Source organism: Equus quagga, chromosome 13 (assembly GCF_021613505.1).
Source record: "Equus quagga isolate Etosha38 chromosome 13, UCLA_HA_Equagga_1.0, whole genome shotgun sequence".
Taxonomy (NCBI): Eukaryota; Metazoa; Chordata; class Mammalia; order Perissodactyla; family Equidae; genus Equus; species Equus quagga.
The window spans coordinates 89,434,609-89,461,245 of NC_060279.1; the positions used below are offsets into that span (position 1 = coordinate 89,434,609).

The following is a 26,637-nucleotide window of genomic DNA, read 5'->3' on the forward strand; positions in this document are numbered from 1 at the left end:
TAATCTTGTACCTCATGGGTCTTTGGGCTGGGCTCAGCAATCTGTAAGGGAATTGACTGGCTATTGACTGATCTAGGCTCGCCTGAGCTGGGACCACAGGAGTGCTTCAGCTCTGATTGACAGGTCTCACTTCCCAAGAGATTAGCCTAAATGTGTCCTCAAGGTGATAGCAGAAGTATAAGAGAGCAACCCGTAACAAGGAAGGTCTTTTGAAGCCTAGGCTCTCAATTGGCACACCAGTCCAGATTCGAGTAGGATAGCAGATTTATTGCCTCCTTAGTGAGAGGAACTGCAGACTCACATTGCAAAGGGGGTGGAGACAGGAAAAATTGAAGACTTGGGGCCATTAATGCTATTAATCTACTCAGACTTTAAATTCAATTTGACTAGAAGAGATGCTAGTGGGCATCCTTGTCTTATTCCTGAGCTCCAAGGAAAAGCCTTCAACATGAACAACTTCAAACATCATTATGTATGATGTTTGCTGTAAGCTTTTTTGTAAATAACGTCTATGAAAATAAGGATGTTTCTTTCTAATCCTAGTTTCCTAAGAGTTGAGGGGTTTTTTTAATGAATGGTTATTGGGTTTTATCAAATAGTTCCTCAAATATTGAGATGATCATATGATTTTTATCCTTTATTATGTTATCATTGATTGATTTTTTACTTTTAAACTCCTGTGAATTACTAGAATAAATTCAGCTCGGTTGTGATGTAATTTTTTTATATATATATTGGTGGATTTGATTTGCTAGTATCTGGTTTGGGAGTTTGCATTAATGTCCATGAATGACATTGCCATGTGATTTTCATAATTCCTTTGACAGATTTTGGTATTAAGGTTATGCTGGTCCTGCCACTTCTTCTATTCTGGAAGATCTTATGCAAGATTAGTAGTATTTATTTTTCAAATGTTTAGTACAATTCACAAGTGAAGTCATCCAGCCCTGAGGTTTTCTTTGGAGGAATGTTACTAATTACAGAAGCAATTTATTTAAAAGTTATGAGACAATTCAGAGTTTTTATTTCTTCTCCTGTGAGTTTGGTATAATATGAATAGAAGCGGTGATAACAAACCTCCTTGTCTTGTTCTCAACCTCAGGAGAAAAGCGTTCCTACTTCACCCTTGAGTGTAGTGTTAGCTATAGGTTTAGGGAGGCTGTGAATTAAGGAAGTTACCCTCTCCCTACCATTTTTTGCCGTTGTTCTAAATATTTTCCTTCTACGTATCATAAAGCCCACAATACATTGCTATTATTATTGCTATTAAGAAGTCAATAGTTTCTCATATTTCTCTACATATTCACCCTTGCAGGTGTCTTTTATTCCTTCTTGCATCTCTCTGCTTGCATCTAGGATAATTTTCCTTCAGCTAAAATATTTTCCTTTAATATTTTTTGTAGTGCAGGTCTGCTGAAGACGAATCCTCCCAACTTTTGTCTGTCTGATAACATTATGATTTCACCTTCATTTTTGATTATTATTTTCTTTAAGGTGAAATTCACATAACATAAAATTAAGCATTTTAAAGTGACAAAAAATCAGTGGCACTTAGTACATTCACAATGCTGTGCAACTGCTCCAACCAGTCAATAGTCTCTTATATTTGCCTAATTCCCCATTTCTCCCTCCCTCCAGCCCCACTGGTAACCTCTAATCTACTTTCTGTCTCAATGAATTTGCCTATTATAGATACTTTATATGAGTAGAATCATACAACATCTGTCCTTTTGTGTCTGGCTTATTTCATTAAACATAATGTTTTCAAAGCTTACTCATGGGGCTGGCCCCGTGGCCTAGTGGTTCAGTTCAGCACACTCTGCTTCAGTGGCCTGGGTTCAGTTCCTGGGTGTGGACTTACACCACTCGTCAGCAGCCATGCTGTGGTGGCAACCTACATACAGAAAAATAGAGGAAGATTGATACAGATGTTAGGTCAGGGCAAATCTTCCTCAGGAAAAACAAAAAAGCTCACTCATGTTATAGCACATATCAGAATTTCATTCCCTTTTATGGATAAATAATATTCTAGTGTATGGATATACCACAGTTTGTTCGTCCATTCATCTGTTCTTGGACACTTGGGTTGTTTCCATCTTTTGGCCATTGTGAATAGTGCTGCTGTGATACTGGTGTACAAGTTTCAGTTTGAGTCCCTGCTTTCTTTCTTTTTCTTTTCTTCCTTCCTTCCATCTTTCCTTCCTTCCCTCCTTCCTTCCGTCCTTCTTTCTTTCTTTCTCTCTTTTTTTTTTTTTAACTATGCTTCCAATTCTTTTGAGTATATACCCAGAAGTGGAACTGCTGGATCATATGATAATTCTATGTTTAACTTTTTGAAGAACTTCTGGGCAGTTTTCCACAGTGGCTGCACCATTGTACATTCCCACCCGCAATGCATAATGGTTCAAATTTCTCCACGTCCTCACCAATTCCTGTTGTTTTCCATTTTTTTATTATTTAGCCATCCTAGTGGGTATAGAATGGTATCTCATGTGGTTTTGATTTGCATTTCCCTAACGCTTAGATATGTTGAGCATCTTTTCATGTGCTTGTTGGCCTTTTGTATATCTTCCTGGAAGAAATGTCTGTTTAAGTCCTTTGCCCATTTTTTAATTGGGTTGTTTGGTTTTTGGTGTTCAATTGTAGGAGTTCTATATATAATCTGTATACTAGACTCATCAGATATATGACTTGTAAATATTTTGCTCCCATTCCATGGTTATTTTTTTTACTGTCTTTTAAAGATTTCATTTTTTTCCTTTTTCTCCCCAAAGCCTCCGGTACATAGTTGTATATTTCTAGTTGTGGGTCCTTCCAGTTGTGGCATGTGGGACGCTCCCTCAACATGGCCTAATGAGCCGTGCCATGTCTGCGCCCAGGATCCGAACTGGCGAAACCCTGGACCACCGAAGCAGAGGTCGTGAACTTAACCACTCGGCCACAGGGCCAGCCCCTCACTCTCTTGATAGTATCCTTTGATGCACAAGAGGACATATTTTGGTGTCATATTTAAGAAACCCTTGCCAAATCCAAGGTCATGAAGATTTGCCCCTATTTTTTCTTCGAAGAGGTTTATAGTTTTCACTCTTAAATTTAGGTCTTTGATCTATTTTGAGTTAGTTTTTGTATACGGTGTAAGGAAAAGGTCTAACTTCATTATTTTGCATGTGGGTATCCAGTTTTTCCACGCCATTTGTTGAAGTGGCTGTTCTTTCCCCCATTGAATAACCTTGGCATGCTTGTTGAAAATCAACCGACTATATGTGAGAAGGTATATCTCTGAGCTCCCTATTCTGTTTTATCCTATTGGTCTATACATGTTTCCTTGTGCCAGTGCCACACTGCTTTGATTACTGTAACATTGCAGTAAGTTTTGAAACTGGGAAGTGTGAGTCCTCCAGTATTGTTCTTCTTTCTCATGATTGTTTTAGCCATTCTGGGCCCCTTGAATTTCCATATGAATTTTCTCATCGGCTTGTCATTTTCTTCAATGAGGCCAGCTATGACTCTGATATGCAGTATGCTGATTCCGTAGATCAGTTTGGGAAAGTATTGCCATCTTAACAATGTTAAGTCTTCTGATCCATGAGTTTGGGTTTCTTTCTATTTATTTATATCTTCTTTAATTTTTTTCAACACGTTTTGTAGTTTTCAGAGTATAAGTTTTGTCCTTTTGTTAAATTTATTATTAGCTATTTTATTCTCTTTGATGCTATCATGTATGGAATTGCTTTCCTAATTTAATTTTCAGATTGTTTATTGCAAGTGTATAGAAATACAACCTATTTTTCTATATTGATCTTGTATCCTCCAACTTTGCTGAACTTACTTGTGAGTTCTAATAATTTTTTAGCGGATGCCTTAGAATTTTCTCCATACAAGATTATACGGTACAGAAATAGAAATAGTTTTACTTCTTCCTTTCCAATCTTGATGTCTTTTATTTCATTTTCTTGCCTAATTTCCTTGGCTAGAACCACCAGTACAATATTGAATAGAAGTGGTGAGAGAAGATACTCATGTCTTTTTCCTGATCTTAGAGGAAAGGAACTCAGTCTTTCACCATTAAGTGTTACTTTACCGGTAGATTTTTGTAGATGTCCTTTATCAGGTTAAGAAAATTTCCTTCTGTGTCTAGTCTGAGTGTTTTTATCATTAAGGGCTGTTGGATTTTGTCACATGGGCTTTCTGTGTCTATTGAGATGATCACATAGGTTTTGTCCTTTATTCAATTGATGTGTGATGTATTGCATTAATTGATTGTCAGATGTTAAACCAACTTTGCATCCTGGGATAAATCCCAGTTGGTCATGGTGTATAATCCTCAAAGGTCACGACCTTGAGCATGCACCGTCACCGTGGGATGACAGTTGCTTTAGAAGAGCTCTCTTTTTCTTTTTTTAAGATTTTTTTTTTATTTTTTGCCTTTTTCTCCCCAAAGCCCCCCAGTACATAGTTGCATATTCTTCGTTGTGGGTCATTCTAGTTGTGGCATGTGGGACACTGCCTCAGCGTGGTTTGATGAGCAGTGCCATGTCCGCGCCCAGGATTCGAACCAACGAAACACTGGGCCGCCTGCAGCGGAGCGCGCGAACTTAACCACTCGGCCACGGGGCCAGCCCCTCTCTTTTTCTTTTTCCCTGATCACACCCAGATTCTAGGATCCTCTAACGTCCAGCTGATTGCTCTATTGTTTTTGACAATGCTCTGAAGCATAAATTGTTCCACAATCTGATACAATTAAATTTGGGCTCCTTTACAGGAGTAGTTTTTGAATTCAGTGTTTGAGGTTTGTTCTGACCCTGGGAGGGGTCTACTCAGCTGCTGTTTCCCTGCTTCTCTCTGGTGTATGAGCTGGCTTACAGCTTAGCTTATGTCTCTCATGAAGTTACCAGCTTTCTCTTAGTTGCTTACCGCCAAAGTCTCCACTATTTTTGAGTGTGCCCGTAGGCTTAAGCTTCCTCACGCTCTCTTCCAAATAAAGTCAGTTCTTTTGGGAAGAGCTGTTTGTTCTTAAGTCCTGCCTCTCTCCCTGGGCAAAATCTCCAGAGCTGGATGGGGACAGTGGTCTGCTTCTCCCTGAGAGCTTTAGGAGCAGGGTGCTGGATGGGACATTAGCCTCTGGTCTTATTGACTTGCCTCACCTAGCATGTAACCTCCACCTTACCAACCTCACCTAGCATGTAACCTCCACCTTACCGACCTCTCCTAGCATGTAACCTCCACCTTACCGACCTCTCCTAGCATGTAACCTCCACCTTACCAACCTCGCCTAGCATGTAACCTCCACCTTACCGACCTCATCTAGCATGTAACCTCCACTTTACTGGTGAGCTGCAGCCTGTAGCTGGAGAGGAATGAGAAATGCAGGTGGCATGCCCCTCCTGGGAAGATACTGTAGCCTTTGAGTGGGATCTTGGAAGAGAGGGAACCCTGTGTTCTTGGATGAATCCACCTGGTGTGGAGTTTCCATAACACTGGGCTAGGGATGGGGAGGGAGGGAGCAGGCTGTAGTTCAAATGTCACAGACTCACTCTTCTCATTGAGTTTTAGTAGATTTTCTTAAATAAATGTTTCTTAACTTGCTATATGCCTTTAGGACAATTTCCAGAGACCTTAAATGTTTTCTTTATAATTTTCACAAAGTGTGCTTGTTTGAGTAGGGAACGAGTCCCTAGGGCTCTCATGCTGCCTTTCCAAGGCTAGAACCCCGAGGAAACTTTTTAATTCTACCAAGCTCTATGTCCCACCTTAGATCTGCTGAATCAGAATGTGGAAGAGGGAAGCTAGGAAAATAGAAGGCGAGAGTCTTTATGTTTTGAGAGCCCTTCCAGTGATTGTAATAGACAGCAGGTTTGGGAACCACTGGTCTAGAAGTCTATGTGCATTAGCAGTTCCAAGCAGACCAGAAGGAGAAAGAAAAGAAACCTGGGTGGCTTGAATAAAGTTTGGTGTGTCCTTGGCGCTCAATAACCAGTATAACTTTTTTTTAAATTTGTTTTTTTATTGTGGTCATAATAGTTTGTAACATTGTGAAATTTCGGTTGTACATTATTTGTCAGACACCATATAAGTGTGCCCCTGCACCCCTTTGGCCCACCCCCCAACCCACTTCCCCCTGGTAACCACTACACTGCTCTCTTTGTCCATAAGTTTATGCTCCACAAATAAGTGAAATCATGCAGTGTTTGTCTTTCTCTGTCTGGCTTATTTCACTTAACATAATATGCTCAAGGTCCATCCATGTGGTTGCAAATGGAACGATTTTGTCTTCTTATGGCTGAGTAGTAGTCTATTGAATATATATACCACATCTCCTTTATCCACTTACCAGTCATTGGGCACTTGGGTTGCTTCCACATGTTAGCTATTGTGAATAATGCTGCAATGAACATAGGGATGTATAAGTCTGTTTGAATTGTTGACTTCAAGTTCTTTGGATAAATACCCAGTAGTGGGATGGCTGGGTCATATGGTAGTTCTATTTTTACTTTTTTGAGAAATCTCCATACTGTTTTCCATAGTGGCTGTACCAGTTTGCATTCCTGCCAGCAGTGTATGAGGGTCCCCTTTTCTCCACAACCTCTCCAACATTTGTTATTTTTTGTCAGTGATTATTGCCATTCTAATGGGTGTAAGATGATATCTAAGTGTAGTTTTGATCTGCATTTCCCTGGTGATTAGTGATGTTGAGCGTCTTTTCACGTGCCTATTGGCCATCTGTATATCTTCTTTGGAAAAATGTCTGTTCATATCCTGTGCCCATTTTTTGATTGGGTTGTTTGTTTTTTTTGTAGTTCAGTTGTATGAGTTCTTTATATTTTATGGAGATTAACCCTTTGTTGGATACATGATTTGCAAATATTTCCTCCCAGTTGGTGGGTTGTTTTTTCGTTTTAATCCTGGTTTCCTTTGCCTTCCAGAAGCTCTTTAGTCTTTGTTTATTTTTTCTTTTGTTTCCTTGTCCAAGGAGACATGGTATTTGAAAAGATCCTTTTAAGGCTGATATCAACGAGTGTACTGCCTATGTTTTCTTCCAGTTTTATGGTTTCAGGTCTTACCTTCAAGTCTTTGGTCCATTTTGAGTCTATTTCTGTGTATGGAGAAAGATAATGGTCAAGTTTCATTCTTTTGCATGTGGCTGTCTAGTTTTCCCAGCACTATTTATTGAAGAGGGTTTCCTTTCTCCATTGGATGTTCTTGGTTCCTTTGTCGAAGATTAGCTCTCCGTAGATGTGTGGTTTTATTTCTGGGCTTTCAATGCTGTTCTGTTGATCTGTGTGCCTGTTTTTGTACCAGTACCATGCTGTTTTGATTACTATAGCTTTGTGGTATATTTTGAAGTCTGGGATGGCGATACCACGAGCTTTGTTCTTGTTTCTCAGGATTGCTTTGGCTATTCAGGGTCTTTTGTTACCCCATATGAATTTTAAGATTCTTTGTTCTCTTTCTGTGAAGAATGTCATTGGGATTCTGATTATGATTGCATTGAATCTGTCAATAGCTTTAAGTAGTATGGACATTTTAACTATGTTCATTCTTCCCATCTACGTGCATTCAATATCATCCAGTATATCTTTTTGTGTGTGGAAGAAGATTGGCCCTGAGCTAACATCTGTTGCCAATCTTCCTCTTTTTGCTTGAGGATGATCGTTGCTGAGCTAACATCTGTGCCAGTCTTCCTCTATCTTGTGTGTATGATGCCACCTCAGCATGGCTTGATGAGCCATGTGTAGGTCCGCGCCTGGGATCCAAACCTGTGAACCCTGGGCCGCCAAAGCGAAGTTTGTGAACCTAACCACGACGCCACCAGGCCGGCCCCTCAGTATCCAGTAGATCATTTTTAGTCCTTTCAGGAAGGGCTGATGTTATGCTGATACTGTGGTGTTTATAGCTGGCATGTATTCTGATTGGCCGGTGCTCATGCTATAACAGTTAGTAAATATTTTTAAATTCATTTATGCCTGTAAGATAGATGTAAGCAAAAAACTGAGTCTCTGAGGGATGAAGTTACTTGCCCAAAGTAAGTAACTAGTGAGGAGAAGCGCCAAGATTTAAACTCTGGCCTCCGTTGTTCTAAAGCCCTAGTTGTCATGGAATTTTGCAGTCTGGCATCTGAGACATGTCCCTTAAAGTCTCCTATTCTTGGTGACCCCAAGATTCCTTCAGAAGTTAGTGGGCCTGTAAGAAGAAAGTCATGGAGTCGTTTGAAGAAATAGCAGATGAAGAGGTCCCCAAAGAACCCCGAATTTACGTGTCCCAATCGTTGAGGCGCCTGACCAGGGAGATTCTGGCCACCAAGACACAAAACTGCTTCACTCAGACTAAAAGAACCGAGATCACCATGATCCAGATTGCCTTCTCCATCGGATTAGACAGCATATGGCGTTTCCCTTACCTGTGTCATCGGAATGGAGGAGGTAAGGCCAGGGACCTGGATCCTGAGTTTTAAGGAAGAAGTTTGAAGGCTGGGAACCTAGACTCTTGCATCCTGGGGAAGGAGAGAACTCAGGGGAGGGTACCCAGACTCCTAAATGATAAAGAGGAGGGGGGCCAGGACTCCTAGCTGCCTGAGCACAGCTCCTGGCTCCCTTCTTCAGGCAGCTTTATCCTGGTGTACTTCTTCATGCTCCTCTTGTTTGGAATTCCCCTCTTGTACATTGAGATGATCATGGAGCAATGGCTTCGTGTGGACAACGTCCGGATCTGGAAGCAGCTCGTCCCCTGGCCGGGCGGCATAGGCTACGCTAGCATAATGGTGAATGAGGGGCCCAGCCAAGAGGCATTCCAGCTCACCCCGTGTGGTCTCCAGGTCCCCTGTCTCCGCCCATCCTGCCCGTCAGGCCCACTGTATCCACCCCTAGGTGTGCATCTTGGTGAGCTTGTATAACAGTGTCATCATTGTCTGGAGCCTCTCCTACCTGAGCCACTCCTTTGATCACCCTCTGCCCTGGAACGAGTGCCCACTAGTGAAGAACATCAATGTCACCGGTGAGGAGAGGGAGAGAGAGGGCCAGCAGGGCCAAGGGAGGCAGGGGCGCCAAGGAGTGAGAGGCAAAGGGGAGGAAATGAAGAGCAGGGACAGGCACCAGGTGAGGTGGTGCCTAAGCACCTGGGTCCCTCCAGACCTCTCTTGCCTTCGGACTGTGTCCCACCAGTACTTCTGGTATCACACCACCCTGAGTGCCTCAGGCCACATTGAGGAAGGGGTCAAGGCCCTCGTCCTGCACCTCACCCTGGGCATCTTCACAGCCTGGTTCCTCCTCTTCTTAATCATGATTACGGGGCTAAAGGTATCAATACCGGTAAGCCACCCCTGACCACTGATCCCGCTGCCACTTCACCTTTGCAAATCCAAAGATCCTCAGGCTCTTTTCCCCGGCACCCTCCAACTCTCTTCTCCAAGCCCCATGACCCTCCACCCACCCAGAGGACAAGCTCAGATGTGGCCACCCAGCATCTCCATCAGGGATCCTCAGGGAGGTGTCCTTTCCCCAGGCAGCTGTGTCAACCACTGTTCTCCCAAGGAACTGCTCTTCTCTCATCCATGACATGAAGGAATGCCTTGTATCGACCCAACTCCCTCTTCACCATCCCTCATCCCTGTGTCACTGCTTGTGGAGACCTACAGGCAGCCTTTGAGATGAGACCATAGCCTTACCCCCTGAGCCTTGCATCCACCACCTTCCCGCAGTTTGACAGTGCCTGTTAACCCCTAAAGGAGCCAATTGGCACTGATTCCTTTCCAGAGTTTCCCATTTAGAGAATTTTATCCCAATCCATACTTCCAATCCATCCCCTTGGCACCTGGATAATCTCCTTACATGGAAAATTTATTTCAGTGTGTAGATCCTTTTTGTTAACTTCACCTGCGTCTATGCAAGCCATTAACTTTCACCCCACGCATCCCTGAAACTCAACTCACCATCTCTTCACGGCCTCCAGAATAAACCACTCACACAAAAGCAGACTTTACTAAAGGCTTAGGAGAGCGCACTGGGGTGGGAGCCGGGGGGCTTCCCTCACCCATCCCAGAGCAGAAAAACGTTAAAATTCCTATTAACCGTGTTCCTTTCTCCTAAAGTCTCTTCTCAGTTTCTTTCTCTCCCCCTTCACCTATGAAGTTCCATGCAGCCTTCAGCCTCACTGGCTCCTCTCCCCTTGGTACTTTCTGTCCCTAAGCTCACACAGAGGCCATAAAACCAAGACCCATGAATTAGCAGTGTCCAACTGCACCACCACTTAAAAGCCATCTTTACTTGGGGCCTCACCCCTTACTCCTGAGCAATTAATGGGTGGATTTTTTTTCCCCAAACAACATTGTTGCCTCCCTAGAATAGTCCTCCCATAGCCCCCTCTTGTTACCTCTGGGCCACCTTAACACTGCTCACCTCCATCTCTCTACTCCCGCTGACCTGCAGTCCCCTGCTGATGCTTGCCTCTGTCTTCCCCTCCTCCCCACTTCTCCTGACTTCTGGTTTTTGTCATGACCCACCCGACCAGATGCTGATTTTCTCAGTATTCCTCCTCTACATCCTCCTCCTCTGCCTCTTCATCCGAAGTCTTTTCCTGGAAGGTGCCATCGCCAGCCTCAGAAGTATGGTGACCATAGAGGTGAGGCCGGGGACTCCAACCCTTCTCCCTCCCTCAGCCCCCCAGGCCTTCCCTGAGTCTCCTTCCCCTACATCTTTCCTTCTGCCCCCAGCCTTCCTCTCATTCCTCTGCTCTCCACCCAGCCTGCCCTTCTGCCAGCTCACTGGTGGTTCCACCATCTAAGCCCACTCTCCAACTCTCTCACCCACCCCTATCCACAGCTCTCTGCCTGGGCCTCGCTGGACCTGTGGCGTCAGGCAGGAAGCCATGTGCTCTATTCCCTGGGCCTGGGCATGGGCACCATCATCAACTTGTCCTCCTGCAAGACTGGAGGCAGCAACTATGCCCAGGTGGCCTCCTTGATGGCCCTGGTCAACCTGGTGACCTCATTGCTGGCCACATCCATCATCTTTATAGTGCTGGGATTCTGGGCCGCCACCAGTGGCCACGCCTGTGTTGAGAAGTGAGTAATCAGAGCCTTGCAGATCCAAGAAGAGATCCCCCTCCCTCTACCTTAGCAACCCCCCAGCCTCATGGACCTTCAAACTCAAACCTCTCCAACAACAACAACAACAATAATAATAATAATAATAATATCACATTTGTTCTCAGAGAAAATAGCCAAAAAGGAAATATTCTAACATCCACCACTTTATAGATAATAGTCTCAGAGACATGACTGTCCAAAGATTTCCATAAATTGCAAAAGGTGTAAAGAAGATTTCAAAATCAGTTATTTAACTCACAAAGAAGGCTGTTAGAGCGTTCTGAGCCACATTCAGTGGTTATTGGCCTGGGCTGCATATTGGAATCATTTGCAGCCTTAGAAAAATGTTTATGTCTGAGTCTCACCCCCAGAGATGCTGATTTACTTGATCTGGGGTGCATTCATGCATTGGGATTTTTAAAAGCTCTAAGGCAGAATTCTTCTTCAGTTGGGATGTTGAAGGATCCAAAAGTCCGTGCTCTCATGGTAGCAGCAATTTTTCAAATGGATAAAATAAGAATCTTACTTTCCTATAAAGTTATTGAAGAGCAGTGGACACAAAGAAGCCATAATGAATTAAATCCTAGAGAGTAATGAGCCCATCGTAAGTGAGCAGAGAGTCCCGAGTGCCTGTCTATCTGGGGGTGAGCGCCTAATCTGGGTGCAGGTGGGTGGAGAAGCAGGTCTGTTACGGGTGGAGAGACTTTGCATAGACAAGAAGAGACCACCCAAGGATTTAACTACAGCTTGGGCTGCCAAGAGATTGGAATCTCAAAGAGACCCCAAAACACAAATCAATTGCTTGGCCTAACAATTTCCTTCACTCTATTCCCACGAATTGCGTTGAGGAAGTGGCAGAAGCTGCCGTGGAGTCAGGGCCAGCAAGCAGAGGGAATGTGTACAGTCTTATGGGGCTCAGATTTATGGCCCCGCCAGAGTTGAACACAAAGATAAACCAAAAACATCGAAAGCTATGATCTAACCATTCCAACTCAAATTATGACAACATCAAAGGAATTAGTCCCTGCTGGGGGGTGCAGAAAGTTAGGGGCATGGCTCAAGGGCAAAGTGAGCTTTCCTTAATCCCATATGAAGGCAGAGAAAAACTTAACTAAAACTGTCACCCAGCCCCAGTTCAACTCAACTCTTAGAAAAATATAAATTATTAGCCCTCATCCTAGTTGCCTAGAAGGCTTACATTTATTGAGACTAAACAAAATAAAACAAATAATATACTTTTATCCTTTGTTCTTCTATATAAGATGTCCAGCATAAAATTAAAAATATCAAAACATTCCAAAAACCAGGAAAATGTAACCCATAGCCAAGAGAAAAAAGAAGACCCAAAGATCATCTAGACATTAGAATTAACAAACAAGTACTTTAAAACGACCGTTATGTTGGGGCTGGCCTTGTGGCCAAGTGCTTAAGTTCACAGGCTCCACTTCGGTGGCCCAGCGTTTCACCAGTTCAGATCCCAGGCCAGACACGGCACCGCTCATCGAGCCACGCTGAGGTGGCATCCCACATGCCACAACTAGAAGGACCCACAACTAAAAATATACAACTATGTACCAGGGGGCTTTGGGGATAAAAAAGAAAAAATAAAATCTTTGAAACAACCGTTATAAATATGTTAAGAAATTGAATAGAAAAGAGGAATGACGTATGTGAAGATAATGCAGATATTTTAGGAAAGATAAGAAAAGTCTAAAAAAGAACCCAGTAGAAGTTCTAGAACTTAAAAAGTAAATGAAATGAAAGTTTCACTGGATGTGTTTAATATGGCTTGGAAGCAGCAGAAGAAAGGGTCAGTGAACTTGAAGACAGCTAAATAGAAGTTACACAAAGTGAAGAACAGACAGAAAAAAAAATGAGGAAAACTGAAAAAGAACATTAGTGACCTGTAAGACTAATATACATATAACTGGAGAGAGAATTGGGGCAAAAAATTTTTTAAGTAATGGGCAGATTTTTTCCAGATTTTATTAAAAACATCAGCCCACAAATCTCAAAAGCTTAGAAAATCCTGAGCAGGATAAACACAAAGAAGATCACACCTTGGCACATTGTGGTGAAATTTCTGGAAGCCACATAGAAGTAGAAAATGTTTAAAGAAATCAAAAAATTAAAAAGTTCCTTGCATACAGTGGAACAACAATAAGAATGATAGCTAACTTCTTGTTAGAAACGAGAAATTAGAAGACAATAGAATTAAATATTTTAGAATGCTGAAAGGATCTCAGCCTAGAGTTCTATATTCATTAAAGGTATCCTTAAACAATGAAAGTGAAATGAAGACATTTTCAGATAAAGTTGAGAGAATTCATCACCAGAAAATCTATACCAAGAGAACACTAAAGAAAATTCTTTTTTTTTTTTTTGAGGAAGATTAGCCCTGAGCTAACTACTGCCAGTCCTCCTCTTTTTGCTGAGGAAGACTGGCCCTGAGCTAACATCCATGCCCATCTTCCTGTACTTTACACGTGGGATGCCTGCTACAGCGTGGCTTGCCAAGTGGTGCCATGTCCGCACCCGGGATCCAAACTGGCGAACCCCAGGCCACCAACGTGGAACGTGCGCACTTAACCGCTGCACCACCGGGCCAGCCCTTTTTTTTTTTTAAGAAAATTCTTGACTGAAGGGTTTGTATATAGATTTCCTAAAAGCATACAGTTGAAAAAGTACTTTCAGAAACCCTATTGTTCCGAACATACTTAAAAGTTTTCCAATAACCGAATAACCTATCTTTTAAAATTTAATTAAAATTAAATTTAAAATTCAATTCCTCAGTCATGTTCGCCCTGTTTCAAGTACTCATAGCCACATCTTGTTAGTGGCCACTGTATTAGACAGCACAGCTCTAGAGTAATCATCAAAAAACAAAATAATAAGAGGCACAACTCAAAAGGCAATAAGAAGATAAAATGAAAGCAAAAAATTATCTGATAAGTACCAAAAAAGAGGCAGAAAAGGAGGACAAAGGAGTAGAGGAGACAAAGAGAAACAAATAGCGGAGAGAAGAGCCAAGATGGCGCCGTGAGTAGTCCTCTTTGTCTCTCGCCCTTCGAGTCTACAATTATTTGGACACTTATCGCTTGACAAAGGATATCCAGACAGCATCTCAGGACGTCTGAGACACCCACGCGACTATACATCGGAAGGCGGATGGACTTTCCTCCGGGAGGATGTGGAAATAGGTGAAAACTCTCCGACCCCGACGGGCAGCCTAGTACCCGCAAGCGGCTTTCTTCCAACGGACGCCCCCAGAGGATCCACACACATCTAGGGCAGGAGCGAGAACACAACAGAGGAGCGACGGTGGAAACAGGTGACCAGAACCCTACCTAAACCCCCCGCAATTACTCCTAAACGCAGAGGGAAACTTTGGAGTTGCACACCTGAGCCCGCGGGGAGAGTCTCTCCCCGCCATTGGCGGGGAGACCCAGCCTGGTGCTCGGGGCGCCCGGAGGGTCCCAGAGAGAGACACGGAGGGCACGGAGATCTCCCAGCTGCCGTTGCCCGCCCCGTGGGACTAGGGATTGCCGGAGATCTCGGAGACGACCGGGGCCGGGGGAATTTTCAAAGGCCGGTTCTGCGACCTGGAGGGGAAGCGCCGGAGCTCCGCCTGGGCAGCAGACAAAACTCTCTGTCTGCCGTTAGCAGAGGGGCCACGCCCAGCATTCACGGCTCCGGGAGAGGCCCGGAGAGAATCCCAGAGGGCGGGGCGACCCCCAGCTGCCGTTGCCCGCCCCGTGGGGCTAGGGATTGCCGGAGATCTCAGAGAGGACTGGGGCTGGAGAGAGTTCCAGAGACCCAGCTTAGTAGCCTAGGGGGAAACCCTACAGGCTCACAGCAGCCTTAGGGAAAGCCTCTGCACAGCACCAGTAGAAGGCACCCAGCCGCCAGCCACAAGGCTGGAAGACCCCAGGGCAAAAGCAGCATAGCTAGGTGTACTAACCACAGACTGTAGAAGATGCCAATAGCTCTCCTGCGACCCATAGAGGACAAGTGAGATTTGGTGGGTGCCGACAGCAACGGAGCGACAAATATAAGTGATCCCACCCCTGGCCGCTGGAAAAGCCCATAACACCGTTGCAGACCCCAAGGAGAGAGCACATCTAGGTAGGCTGCAACAGTAGGCACCTGCAGCCTGAAGCCCCCCTGTGACGGCCCCCACGGCAGAGGAGGGAATCCAAAGGGCCACTGTGGCTACGAAGAGGGGCCCAGGCCCAGTTAGCAACTACGGACAGGGTTCCTGGTTGGTGAAATATAAACAGCTGCTCCTCCCACTGCAGCAGCTGAAACAAGTGAAAGGAGCAACTAAACTCTATCTCCATGCGGAGGCACAAATCAACAACATCAAGCAATATGAAAAAATACATTAAATCTCCAGAACAGAAAGAAAGCAACAAATACACAGAAAACAATCCCAAAGAAAATGAGATATATAACCTAAATGACGATGACTTCAAAACAGCCATCATTAAGATTCTCAATGAGTTAAGAGAGAATTCTGACCGACAACTCAACGAGTTCAGGAGCTATGTCACAAAAGAGTTTGATACGATAAAGAAGAACCAAACAGAAATATTGGAAATGAAGAACACAATAGAGGAGATTAAGAAAAATCTAGATGCTCTGAACAGTAGGGCCGATAATATGGAGGAAAGAATTAGCAATTTGGAAGATGGCAATATAGAATTGTTGCAGGCAGAGGAGGAGAGAGAAGCAAGACTTAAAAGAAATGAAGAAACTCTCCGAGAATTATCAGACACAATTAGGAGATGCAACGTAAGGATTATAGGTATACCAGAGGGAGAAGAGAAGGAGAAAGGGGCAGAAAACCTATTCAAAGAAATAATGGCTGAGAACTTCCCAAATCTGGTGAGGGAGATGGATCTTCAGGTGACAGAAGCCAATAGATCTCCAAACTTTATCAATGCAAGAAGACCAACTCCACGGCATATAGTAGTGAAGCTAGCAAAAGTCAATGACAAGGAGAAAATATTAAGGACAACCAGGCAAAAGAAACTAACCTACAAAGGAACCCCCATCAGGCTATCAGCAGATTTCTCAGCAGAAACTTTACAGGCTAGAAGAGAGTGGAATGATATATTCAAAAATCTGAAGGACAAAAATCTACAGCCGAGAATTCTCTACCCAGCGAAAATATCCTTCAAATACGATGGAGAAATAAAAACTTTCCCAGATAAACAAAAATTAAGGGAGTTCATTGCCACAAAACCTCCTCTTCAGGAAATCCTCAGGAAAACCCTCATTCCTGAAAAATCCAAAAAAGGAAAGGGGCTACAAAACCAAGAGCAGAGGAGATAAGTAGAAGGACAACAACAGAGAGTAGCAGCTCTACATCAGAACAGATTAAACCATGGGACGAGAAACAAAGGAAACTGAAGAAAACCGGAAAACAAGACACAAAATGGGAGTGGTAGGCCCCCACGTCTCAATAATCACTCTAAATGTAAATGGATTGAACTCCCCAATCAAAAGACACAGAGTGGCAGGATGGATCAAAGAACAAGATCCAACAATATGCTGCCTCCAGGAAACACACCTCAGCCCCAAAGACAAACACAGACTCAGAGTGAAGGGATGGAGAACAATACTCCAAGCTAATAATGAACAAAAGAGAAACAAATAGCAAGAAGGTAGACGTAAACCAAACCATATCGATAATTACATTAATCACCCCACTTAAAAGGCAGTGATGGTCAGACTAGATAATGAGAGACTCAAATATATCCTGTTTACAAGAGATCTCCTGTATGAAGACACAGTTAGGCTTAGAGTAAGAGAATGGAAAAACATACCATGCAAACACATAATCGTAAGAAAGCTAGTGTGGCTATATGAATATCAAACAAAGTCAAAAAAAGTAATACCGGAGATTAAGAAGAGCATTTCATAATGATAGAAGGGTCAATTCAGCAGGAAGACCAAATTATATAAATGTTTATGCACCCATAACAGAGTTTCAAAATAAAAAATTTTAGGAACTAAAGAAAAAAACAGATAAATCCATAATCATTGTTGGAGATTTCCACAATTCCCTCTCAGCAACTGATAGAAAAGAAAGAAAGAAAATACAGACTTAAAATATTAGGAATAAAAAAAGGGAGCATCATTATGGATCCTGTAGACAGTAAATGGATAATAAGGAAATGTTGCGATCAAATTTATACTGATAAATTCAGTAACTTAAAGGAAATGGACAAACTCCTTGAAAGGCACCAATTATCGAGATTGACAGAAGAAGAAATAGAAATCTAAATGGCCCCCATTTCTGGGCTTAAAATTTACATTTATAGTTTAAAACCTTCACACAAAGAAAATCCTAGACCTATATGACTTCACTGGTGAAGTCTATCTAACATTCAAGGAGGATATAATACCAACTCAACACAAAATCTTTCAGGTAAGAAAGGAAGCTGAAACACTTCCCACCTCTCTTTTTGAGGCCAGCATAACCCTGATACCAAGACACCTAAAGGACATTATAAGAAAAGAAAATTACAGAACAACACCCTTCATCAACACAGATGAAAAAATTCTTAACAAAGTCTTAGCAAATTTAGTCCATATTATATAAAACAAATAATACACATTATGAGTGAGAGAGTTTATCCCAGAAATTAACCATCTAGTGTAATCCACTACATTAACAGATTAAGAAGAAGAACGATTTGACAGAATTCAACACCTATTCGTGAAAAAAAAAAAAAAACAAAGAAACTAGAAGTAGAACAGAACTTACTCCATCAGCTAAGGCAGAGTTTCTCTATTTCGACACTATCGGAATTTTGTGCCAGATAATTCCTTGTCGGGGGGTGGGCTGTCTGGTGCGTTGTAGAATGTTGAGCGGCATCCCCAGCCTCAACCCACTAGATGCCAGTGTCAACCCCCCACTTCAACTGCGACGACCAAAAATGTCCCTGAGGAGGGAGGCTGGAGGGAATCACCATTAGCTGAGAACCATTGTGTAAAGAATATCAACAACAACAACGAAAACACAGCTACCATTATTCCTAACGGTGGAATGTTGAACACTTTCCCCTAATATTGAAAACGAGGCAAGGATACCTTTCCATCATCTCTGTTCAACATCATAGTGAAGTTCCCAACCAGTGAAGAAAAGGCAAGAAGAAAACATAAAAAGCACAGAGACTGGATAGAAAGAAGTAAAACTCTCTTTATTCATAAACGGCATAAGCCCGTACTTAGGAAACCCAAAGGAATCAACATTTAGGATTCCTGTGCGTTTAGGAAAGTCACACAAGAAAAGTCAACATACAAAAATAATCATATTTCTACAAGCTAACAACAAATAATAGTTAAATGGAATTTAAAAAACAAACCCACTTACAATAGCGTCAAAACTCATCAAATAGTATGGCTAAATTTCATAAAAGATGTGCAAGATCTCCATAGTGAAGACTACAAGGCATTGCTAAGGGAAATTAAAGACCTAAACAAACGAGGAGCTATGTTACGTTCATGGATTTGAAGAGTCATTGGTGTTCAGATATCAGTTTTCTTCAAACTGATCGATAGCTCCAGCACAACGGCAATTCACATCCCAGCAAACTTTAGCATAGAATCGATGAGCTGATTCTAAAATATGCATATGGAAATGCGAAAGCCCTAGGATAGTCAGAACAATCTTGAGAGAACAAGTGGGAGACTCATACTACTGGATTTCAAGACTTACTATAAAATTACAGTAATCAAGACAGTGTTACATTGGCTTAAGGACAGACCAACAGATCAACAGAACAAAATAAAATAAACCAACACACATGTGTGATCAGCTGATTTTCACTGACGATGCCAAAGCAATCCCGTGGTAAAGGGAAGTCTTTTCAATACACAGTGCTGGAAGAGCTGGATAACCACCTGGACAAGAATAAACTTTGGTCGCTACCACACACCAAACTCCAAAGTTAATTCAAGATGAACCAAAGATCTAAATGTAAAAACTAAAACTATGAAGCTTCTAGAAGAAAACTTAGAATATCTTTATGACCTTGGGCTTAACAAAGATTTTTTTTAACTAGGATACAAAAAGCAAGAACCATAAAAGAAAAAGGTGCCAAGACGGATTCATCAAAATTTAAAACTTCTGGTCAGCAAAAGGCACCACTCCGAAAATGAATAGGAAAGCCACAGACCGAGAGAAAATAACTAACACACACACACACACACACGTATGTATGTATATGATAAATCACTTTTATCCAGAATATTTTAAGAACTCCCACAACTCAAGACAAAACCAAACAATTAGAAAATGGGCAAGTCTTGCACTCAAAAGGACATATGCAAATGGCCAGTAAGCTTATTAAAAAGGGTTCGATATCATTGGTGTTGAAAATCATCAGAAATTCAAAGTAAAACCGTAATGAGATCCCACTTTAATACCCACCAGAATCATTAAAATTAAAAAGACAAACTGTAAAGTGTTTGTGAGCGTGTAAAGCAACTGGAAGTTTCATGCATTGTTGGTGGGAGTGTAAAATGATATGACCGTTTTTGGAAACTGTTTAGCGGTTCTTATAAATATACACTTCCCATGTAACTCATTATCCCTCCCCTCCTACTTACCCCAGGGAAATGAAAATCACGCCACAAAAAGACGTATAGAAATGAACATTCAGCCCATCTGTAGACATTTTGGCTTCAGCATTATTCATAATGACCCAAACTGTACACAACTCAAATGTTCGTCAAGAAGTGAACGACAGGGGGCTGGCCCAGTGGCGCAGCAGTCAAGTTCGCATGTTCTGCTTCGGCGACCCAGGGTTTGCCGGTTGGGATCCCCGGTGCAGACCTACGCACTGCCCATCAAGCCATACTGTGGCAGGCGTCCCACGTATAAAGTAGAGGAAGATGGGCATGGATGTTAGCTCAGGGCCAGTCTTCCTTAAAAAAAAAAAACCCAAAAAACACAAACAAAACAAAACAAAAAGAAGTGAACAGGGGCCCAGCCCCATGGCTGAGTGGTTAAAGTTCCATGCACTCAGCTTCAGTGTCCTGGGGTCTCGAGTTTGGATCCCGAGTGCAGACCTGCTCCACTCACCAGCCATGCTGGTGGAGGAGGATTGGCGCAGATGTTAGTTCAGGGCCAATCTTCCTCAGCAAAAAAGAAAAAAAAAAGTGAACAGATAAATCTTAGTAAATTCATTCAACCAACAGAATACTATTCGTCATTAAAAAGGAATGAACTATGGACATGTGCAACAACATGGATGAATTTCAGACATCTTATTGAATGCAACAAGCCAGACACAAAAGACTACACATTGTATGAATCTATTTATAGGAAATCCAAGAACACAAAACGAATATGTAGTGAAGGAAGTCAGTAGTTGCCTCTGGAGTGGAGGGAATAGCCTGGGAAGAAGCCCAAAGGAGCTCTCTGGAGTGGTGGAAATATTGTGTGTCTTGATTGTGGTGTTGGTTGCATGGGTCATTTGTCAAAACTCATTGAAGTGTACATTTAATATCTGTGCTTTTTAGTGTCTGTAAATTATAGCTCAATAAAACGGTTGTTTTTTGTTTTTTTTTTTAAAAAGGCTCCCAGGTGATTCCAATGAGCAGCCTAGACTGAGAGCCACTGTATCCTAGGGCGGTGCTGTCCAATAGATAGTGTCACAAATAGCTCTTTTTGACGGAAACCCTCTACACCTGCACTGTCCAGTACGGTAGCCACCAGCCACGTGTGGCTGTTGAGCACTTGAAAGGTGGCGAATGTGACCAAATATGGCAAATGAGACTGAGGAACCGAACTTTTAATTTTATATAATTGTAAGTAATTTTTGCTTAGCCCTGCGTGTCTAATGGCTATCATATTGGACAGGGTGGTCCTAGAAGAACTGCCACCGGAGCCCCCTGTCCTTTGTCAAATAGAGCTTCGCAAACCATAATGGGTCTTAGGAATCTCCTGGGGAGGCTCAGGATTCTGCGTTTCTAACAAGTTCCCAGGTGGCGCTGCGGCTCCACAGAGCCCGCTTTGAGTCGCAAGGCTAGATAAGGAAACGTGGAGCTGTAGATTGTCAGAGAAGCTTTCTAACCAGGAGAATAGAAGAGAGCTGAGTGTTGGGCAGCATTTAAATTAAGTAAGCCTGGTATGTATGGCCCAGTGACCCCATTCCCAAGTATATACCCCAGAGAAAGTCTCACACAGCCCCGCCAACGGGTGGTCATCGTGGTGATGTTTGTGATCATGGGAGGCGGCCTCGTTGTTTGGGGAATCACATATAAAACATGGATCGTAAATATGGATTACGCAGTCCAGTGCAGTAGTCAGAAACAAGAAACTCATTCTACGTTCAGCAACATGGAGATATGGCCAAAAAATTGAGGGAAAAAAATAACGAAACTCTTTATAGCACCATGACACGTAAATGATGATACACACAAAACAACATATTTTTCCGCAAAGAAATGCTCATGTTTAATGTTATTTTCTCCATCCCCTTTCCATTCCTCTGCTTCCCCTTCAGGGGCGTCTCAAAGCTGATGAAGCTGATAGACAAAGGGGTGCTGCCTCAGGATGCTAAGCCCCCAGAAAACATCCTGCTCCAGCCCCCCCTGGATTACTTAGACTGGATCAGCAACCTCCCTCGACACCTCCAGGACCAGGTCGTCCACTTCTCCCCGTCCTGCAGCATCAAAGAGCAGAAGGAAAAGGTGTGTTTGTGCGGGCAGGAGGGTGCTTCCCACAGGCCCCAGAGGACACTGGGAAATGTATTTCCCAGGAGCCTGTGGGCCACCTCAGCATCTTCTGAAGGAAGTAACAGTGATCGTCACGTCTCCATCACCATCTCGTATGTGCCAGGGCCTTTGCTAAGTTATCTACTTCAATTCTCACTTCAACTTTAGGATCCCTATTTGTCAGAGGAGGAAACTGAGGCCCCAGGAGCTGGCGCTCACATGCCTTACAAAACCGAGAAAGGGAAACGCTCGGCCCTCCGCCACCCACCACCCGCTCTGTGCCTCTTTCCTCTGCCACCGCTACTCCATCACGGCACCACTCCCCCTGCTCCAGACCTGCCACTGCCTCTGAGCCTTCTCCCCCACGGTTCATGGAGGGCCCTGGCCTGGCATTCGCAGCCTTCTCCCAAGTCGTCTCGTTATTCCCTGCCTCTTCCCTCTGGGCCATCCTCTTCTTCCTGACGCTTGCCGTCAGGGAGCTGAGCACCTTGATAAGAATCCTGGAAGGCATTGTCGTTCCCATCCAGAACTCCAGGAATTATCCCCAGCTGCTCTCAGGTACCACGGATTCCCACCCCAGTGAAAACCCTGCCCTGCTGCCCCCAGTCCCCAGGTCACCCCCAATCTCCAGGGCTCGATCGACCCCTGACCCAGCCCTACACATACACCTCAGTGTGGCCAAACCTGCCTCTGCCTTAGCAGTCGTCTGCTTGGGAGGTTTCCTGGGCAGCTTCGTCTTCACCAGTCGCCCCGGCAGCTACATAATGTCCTTGTTTGATGACCGCCTGGTCCCGCTGACCCTCATCACCATTGTGGCCTTCCAGAATGTGGCCCTGGCCTGGATCTATGGAGCTAAAAGGTGATGTCCAAGCCCCGGGGTCTGCCCAGCCAGGAACCCCATCCGAGGTCTCTGAGAAGAGTTGGGGGGTGATCCGCCCCCTCTGTCCGTCCCACAGCAGGGAGGTCCAGCTCAGAGCACGACAGTGCAGGCGGGAGTGATCAGAGGGCAGCCAGGTGGTCCTGATGGAAGGAGCAGTCAGGACTCAGGGGACTCACGTTCCCCCACCATTGGCCACATGAGCTAATCTGAAGGCAGAGGGCTGGAGGGGTGTGCCCCCCTGGATCAGGGGATTCCCAAGCGGAGAAAAGAGGCAGTACCCAGCCTCAGGGAGGACCTGGCAGCCTTCGGCAGGCCCAAAGCATTGAACACCTATGAGAGAACCAGAGGGCTGGTGAGCCAACCCTCCCAAGCGCTCCAGGCCCTGGTGGCTGGAGGAGAGCTCCTTTCCAGACGTCCCTGCTCATTGCCTCCACCCCAGGTTCAGGGAAGAAATATCGAGTGAGCTGGGCCACTTTCTGTGGTCCTTCTTCACTTTCCTGTTGTGCTACGTGACCCTGCCCGGGCTGCTGGCCCTCCTCATCATCTGCCTCATCCAGCTCTACCAGAGGGTACCCCCCTACTACATTGCCTGGAACAGCAGCGTGGTGAGGTTCCCCCACCCTGGCCTGCCACTCTCACTCTGGGGACCCCTTATCAGATCTCCCCCCACAGGATCCTAGGTCTGGGCTCCTACCGTCCCCAGGGACCCTTTAGCCAGCTTCTCAGCCCCTGGGGAATCCAATCCCCAGGAGCACATGAACTGAAACCCTGCCACCATTGCCTCTTCCTCCCCGCCTGCCCCTGGCTCTCTCTGCCCCCAGACCCAGGAGGTAAAACAGCCCTACCCACAGAACACCCTGGGCTGGGTCACCTTCCTCAGCATCCTCACGCTTCTGCCAATCCCAGTCCACCCACTTTACCAGTGGTGGCACCTCCAGGACCACATTGCCTCTGAACGCTTTGAAAAGCCACTGTCCAAAAAGATGCCCTTGGCGCCCATCAAGCACTTCGCATGGCCTAAGCACCGCTTGGTGAAGTCCAACTTCAAGATGCAGGAGGGAAACAGCGAGAGCTCATTGAAAGTGTTCAGCCTGACCTTGGACAAGGGGCCGGACGTGGTCCCCTTACGTCAGTCCAACCTGCCCTCCAGTGTGACCAGTCAGGACTCTTCCTGGCTCAGCCTGCCTCGCATTTCCTCCCTGACTTCCATGTTGTCCATAAGGAGTGCCAGCCTAGTCCCTTCGAGGCAGGTGAGCCTAATCTCAACAGAAATAGACAACAGTGACAAGCACGGGGAGACCAAAGAAAATCACAAGAAATCTGTTCAGTAACTGCTGACACCACCCCTTTTTCCAAGGCAGCAAATCCACCCCATAACTGTCCACATTACTGCCCATTTTGCTACAGGAATAACTGGTTCTACCAGAAAGGAGGGGGAGGGGCACGTGGACAACTTTCCTAGCAACCGGTGACATCACTTATTTGGCCTTGGAAGGAAATGGACAACTCGGGAGCTCTTCCCTCTCCTGGAATAGTATCAGTTCTGCTAAGTGGACCACTCTGCTCTGGGATTGGAGACCTCAGAAGAAATCAACTGAACTGCTCACAGGGTTGGACCCAGTGCCCCCTTTCTTCCTGTGAAGTGGGGGCACCATTTTGGCATAACGGTGATGGGCATCACAGCACTTTCTAGGACCCAACCTCCCTAGTTGTCATGGAGATAGACAGTGTTCTCTCCAACCCCCCACTTCCCAACCAACCTGGATCAGTGGGCTGGCTAACTTCTCGAGGACTGTCCTCTCAGAATGGATCTGGAGCAACAATTCTGTGGGCCAATAAATTGGTCCACTGGGACCCCAAGCACAGGCTGTGGGCATAGCGTTCTTTTCGTGAGCAGCTCAGATGTCAGCCTCCTCCCACACACACATCCACCAAATCGCCAACCTCTGGTGAACTGAGTATCCAGCGTGGTGACCCCAATCTCTCTCTGCCTTCGGGACACAGATACGGAGTTTCTAGATCCCTCCTTGTCCTGGAGTTGAGCCAAACTGTGGGGTAACTTTGCAACCGTCACTATCACTCAATCCAGAAGGTGTGTTAATCCCTAAATCTAACTTGGTAATTGGTGACCAATGTGTCCCATGACTGTCATCTCACTCCTGCTACCAAGAGGCTAGCATGCTGGAACAGCACCGGCGTGGAGGTCCTCTCCAGCTGGCTATTATGCTTCGTTCCTACTTCCGGCAGAGTCTCTCAGCCACTTGGGCCCTGGGAGGTGGGTCACATGGTTTCCGTGGGCTAGGGAGCAAGGAGTCTTGGAGAACTTGGAGCTTATTAGGTTGTCTACGAGAATAGTTAACACTACCCAACCTCTTCAAATGTCACACGGAGTTAAGGCAGCTTAGGGAGTGGAGGCGCCTTCTAGAAGGCACACCCCCTAGTGATTTCCCGGGCAAAAACTCTTCCCTACTCCCCACCCCCAAAGGTCCTGACCTTGGGGATAAGTGCCAGCTCCCATCACCACTCACTCTGGTTCCCAATCACTTCCCAAGTCTTCGCCTGCCCTTCACACCTTTTGTTTACCTGGGAGATCTCTAAACATTCTTTATCACACTCCCCTATCAGTGACGACAATTTGAGAAAATATCCCCAACATATGTAGAAAATTTACATGTGAAATACTGTCATTCTACATACTTAATATCAATAAAGCTTAACTTATTTTGCTTGTTTTGGTTAAAAAAATAGATATAAGTAGAAATTCTAAATTTTTCTTCGTGCATCCCCAATGTAATGGCTTCTACAGCCTCATTTGGAGAGCCCTGAAAGGGTCAGAGGCAAAAGGCCCCACGGCCTCCCCACACCCGAGCCTCTCAGCTCCTTCCTCCTCCCTTGCTCTCCAGGGACCCTGGGTCTGAGGTGACCCAGCTCGGGAAACTGGAGCTGAGCAGAGTAGGCCTGGTCCCCCTTCCACCCTCACCCTCACATCTATGTCTTTCTTCACCTCTCAGAGCCAGGACGGGCCACCATGAACCAGGTATCACCAAGCGTCTGGTGGGAGTAAGATAAAAGCCAGCATAAGTGATGCATCTAAGTCAGGTAGAGATCCAGCTCTAAGTTTGTTTTTGTGAGAAGTTGGGGGATGAGAAGTCCTGGCACAGAGGACACTGTTCCAGGTGCTGCGAGAAGTCCCTGTGCTCTTGTTAATACTTGGACAGGGCAACAGACAGGCCCTTTGCTGGGTTCCTCCACCCACCTCTCCTTTCAGGAAGTGGATACTGCAGGAGGCTCAGAGAAGAAAACTGCCCTGAGGTCAAGCAAGCCGTCAGTGATTGAGGCGACAAGAGGATCAAAGTCTTCTGGCTCCTAGTCTGGGGTCCTTTCATTTTTTATGTCCCTACCAGGCTAAATGCTTCTTGACCCTTACAGCTGGAGTGCTGTCATGTGACCTACATTCCCCACTCTAAGGCATTCCCACAAGCTTGGAGGGGAAAGCAAAGACATGCGAGGTGACCTCTCTGTATGAGATGTCAACTTAAAAAGCAAATTTGCCTGGCATTTTACCCTCAAAATGAATTTATTTTGGAAAAGCCAAAAGAATTGCAATTCAAGATGTGCATGCTGTGGCAAACCATAGGCTAATCCAGAGAACAAAGGAGGGGAGCTGTTTTTATAGAGAAAAAGGGGGAGGGTGAGGGGCTGCTCTAAGGAAAGTCTATTGGGGGAAAGGAACAGTTCAGGGAGGCAACGGGGCTTCTCATTGGCTGAGCTGTGGCGTTTCTCATTGGCTGAGCTGTGGTGTTTCTCATTGGCTGAGCTGTGATGTTTCTCATTGGCTGAGCTGTGGTATTTCTTATTGGCTGAGCTGTGGTGTTTCTCATTGGCTGAGCTGTGGCGTTTCTCATTGGCTGAGCTGTGGTATTTCTTATTGGCTGAGCTGTGG

At 44.8% G+C, this 26,637-nt stretch overlaps 1 protein-coding gene across 1 annotated transcript; it reads left to right on the plus strand.

Moving 5' to 3' along the window:
• Window positions 1-8,197: 8,197 nt before the first annotated feature.
• LOC124250346 (orphan sodium- and chloride-dependent neurotransmitter transporter NTT5-like) lies at window positions 8,198-26,030 on the plus strand. The gene is made up of 12 exons (XM_046682148.1): window positions 8,198-8,420; window positions 8,601-8,758; window positions 8,865-8,991; window positions 9,127-9,305; window positions 10,504-10,614; window positions 10,815-11,056; window positions 21,604-21,790; window positions 22,168-22,372; window positions 22,514-22,673; window positions 23,134-23,299; window positions 23,516-23,822; window positions 25,963-26,030. Exons 1-12 carry the CDS (start codon window positions 8,198-8,200, stop codon window positions 26,028-26,030), a joined length of 2,133 nt encoding a protein of 710 aa, XP_046538104.1.
• The last annotated feature ends 607 nt before the right edge of the window (window positions 26,031-26,637 follow it).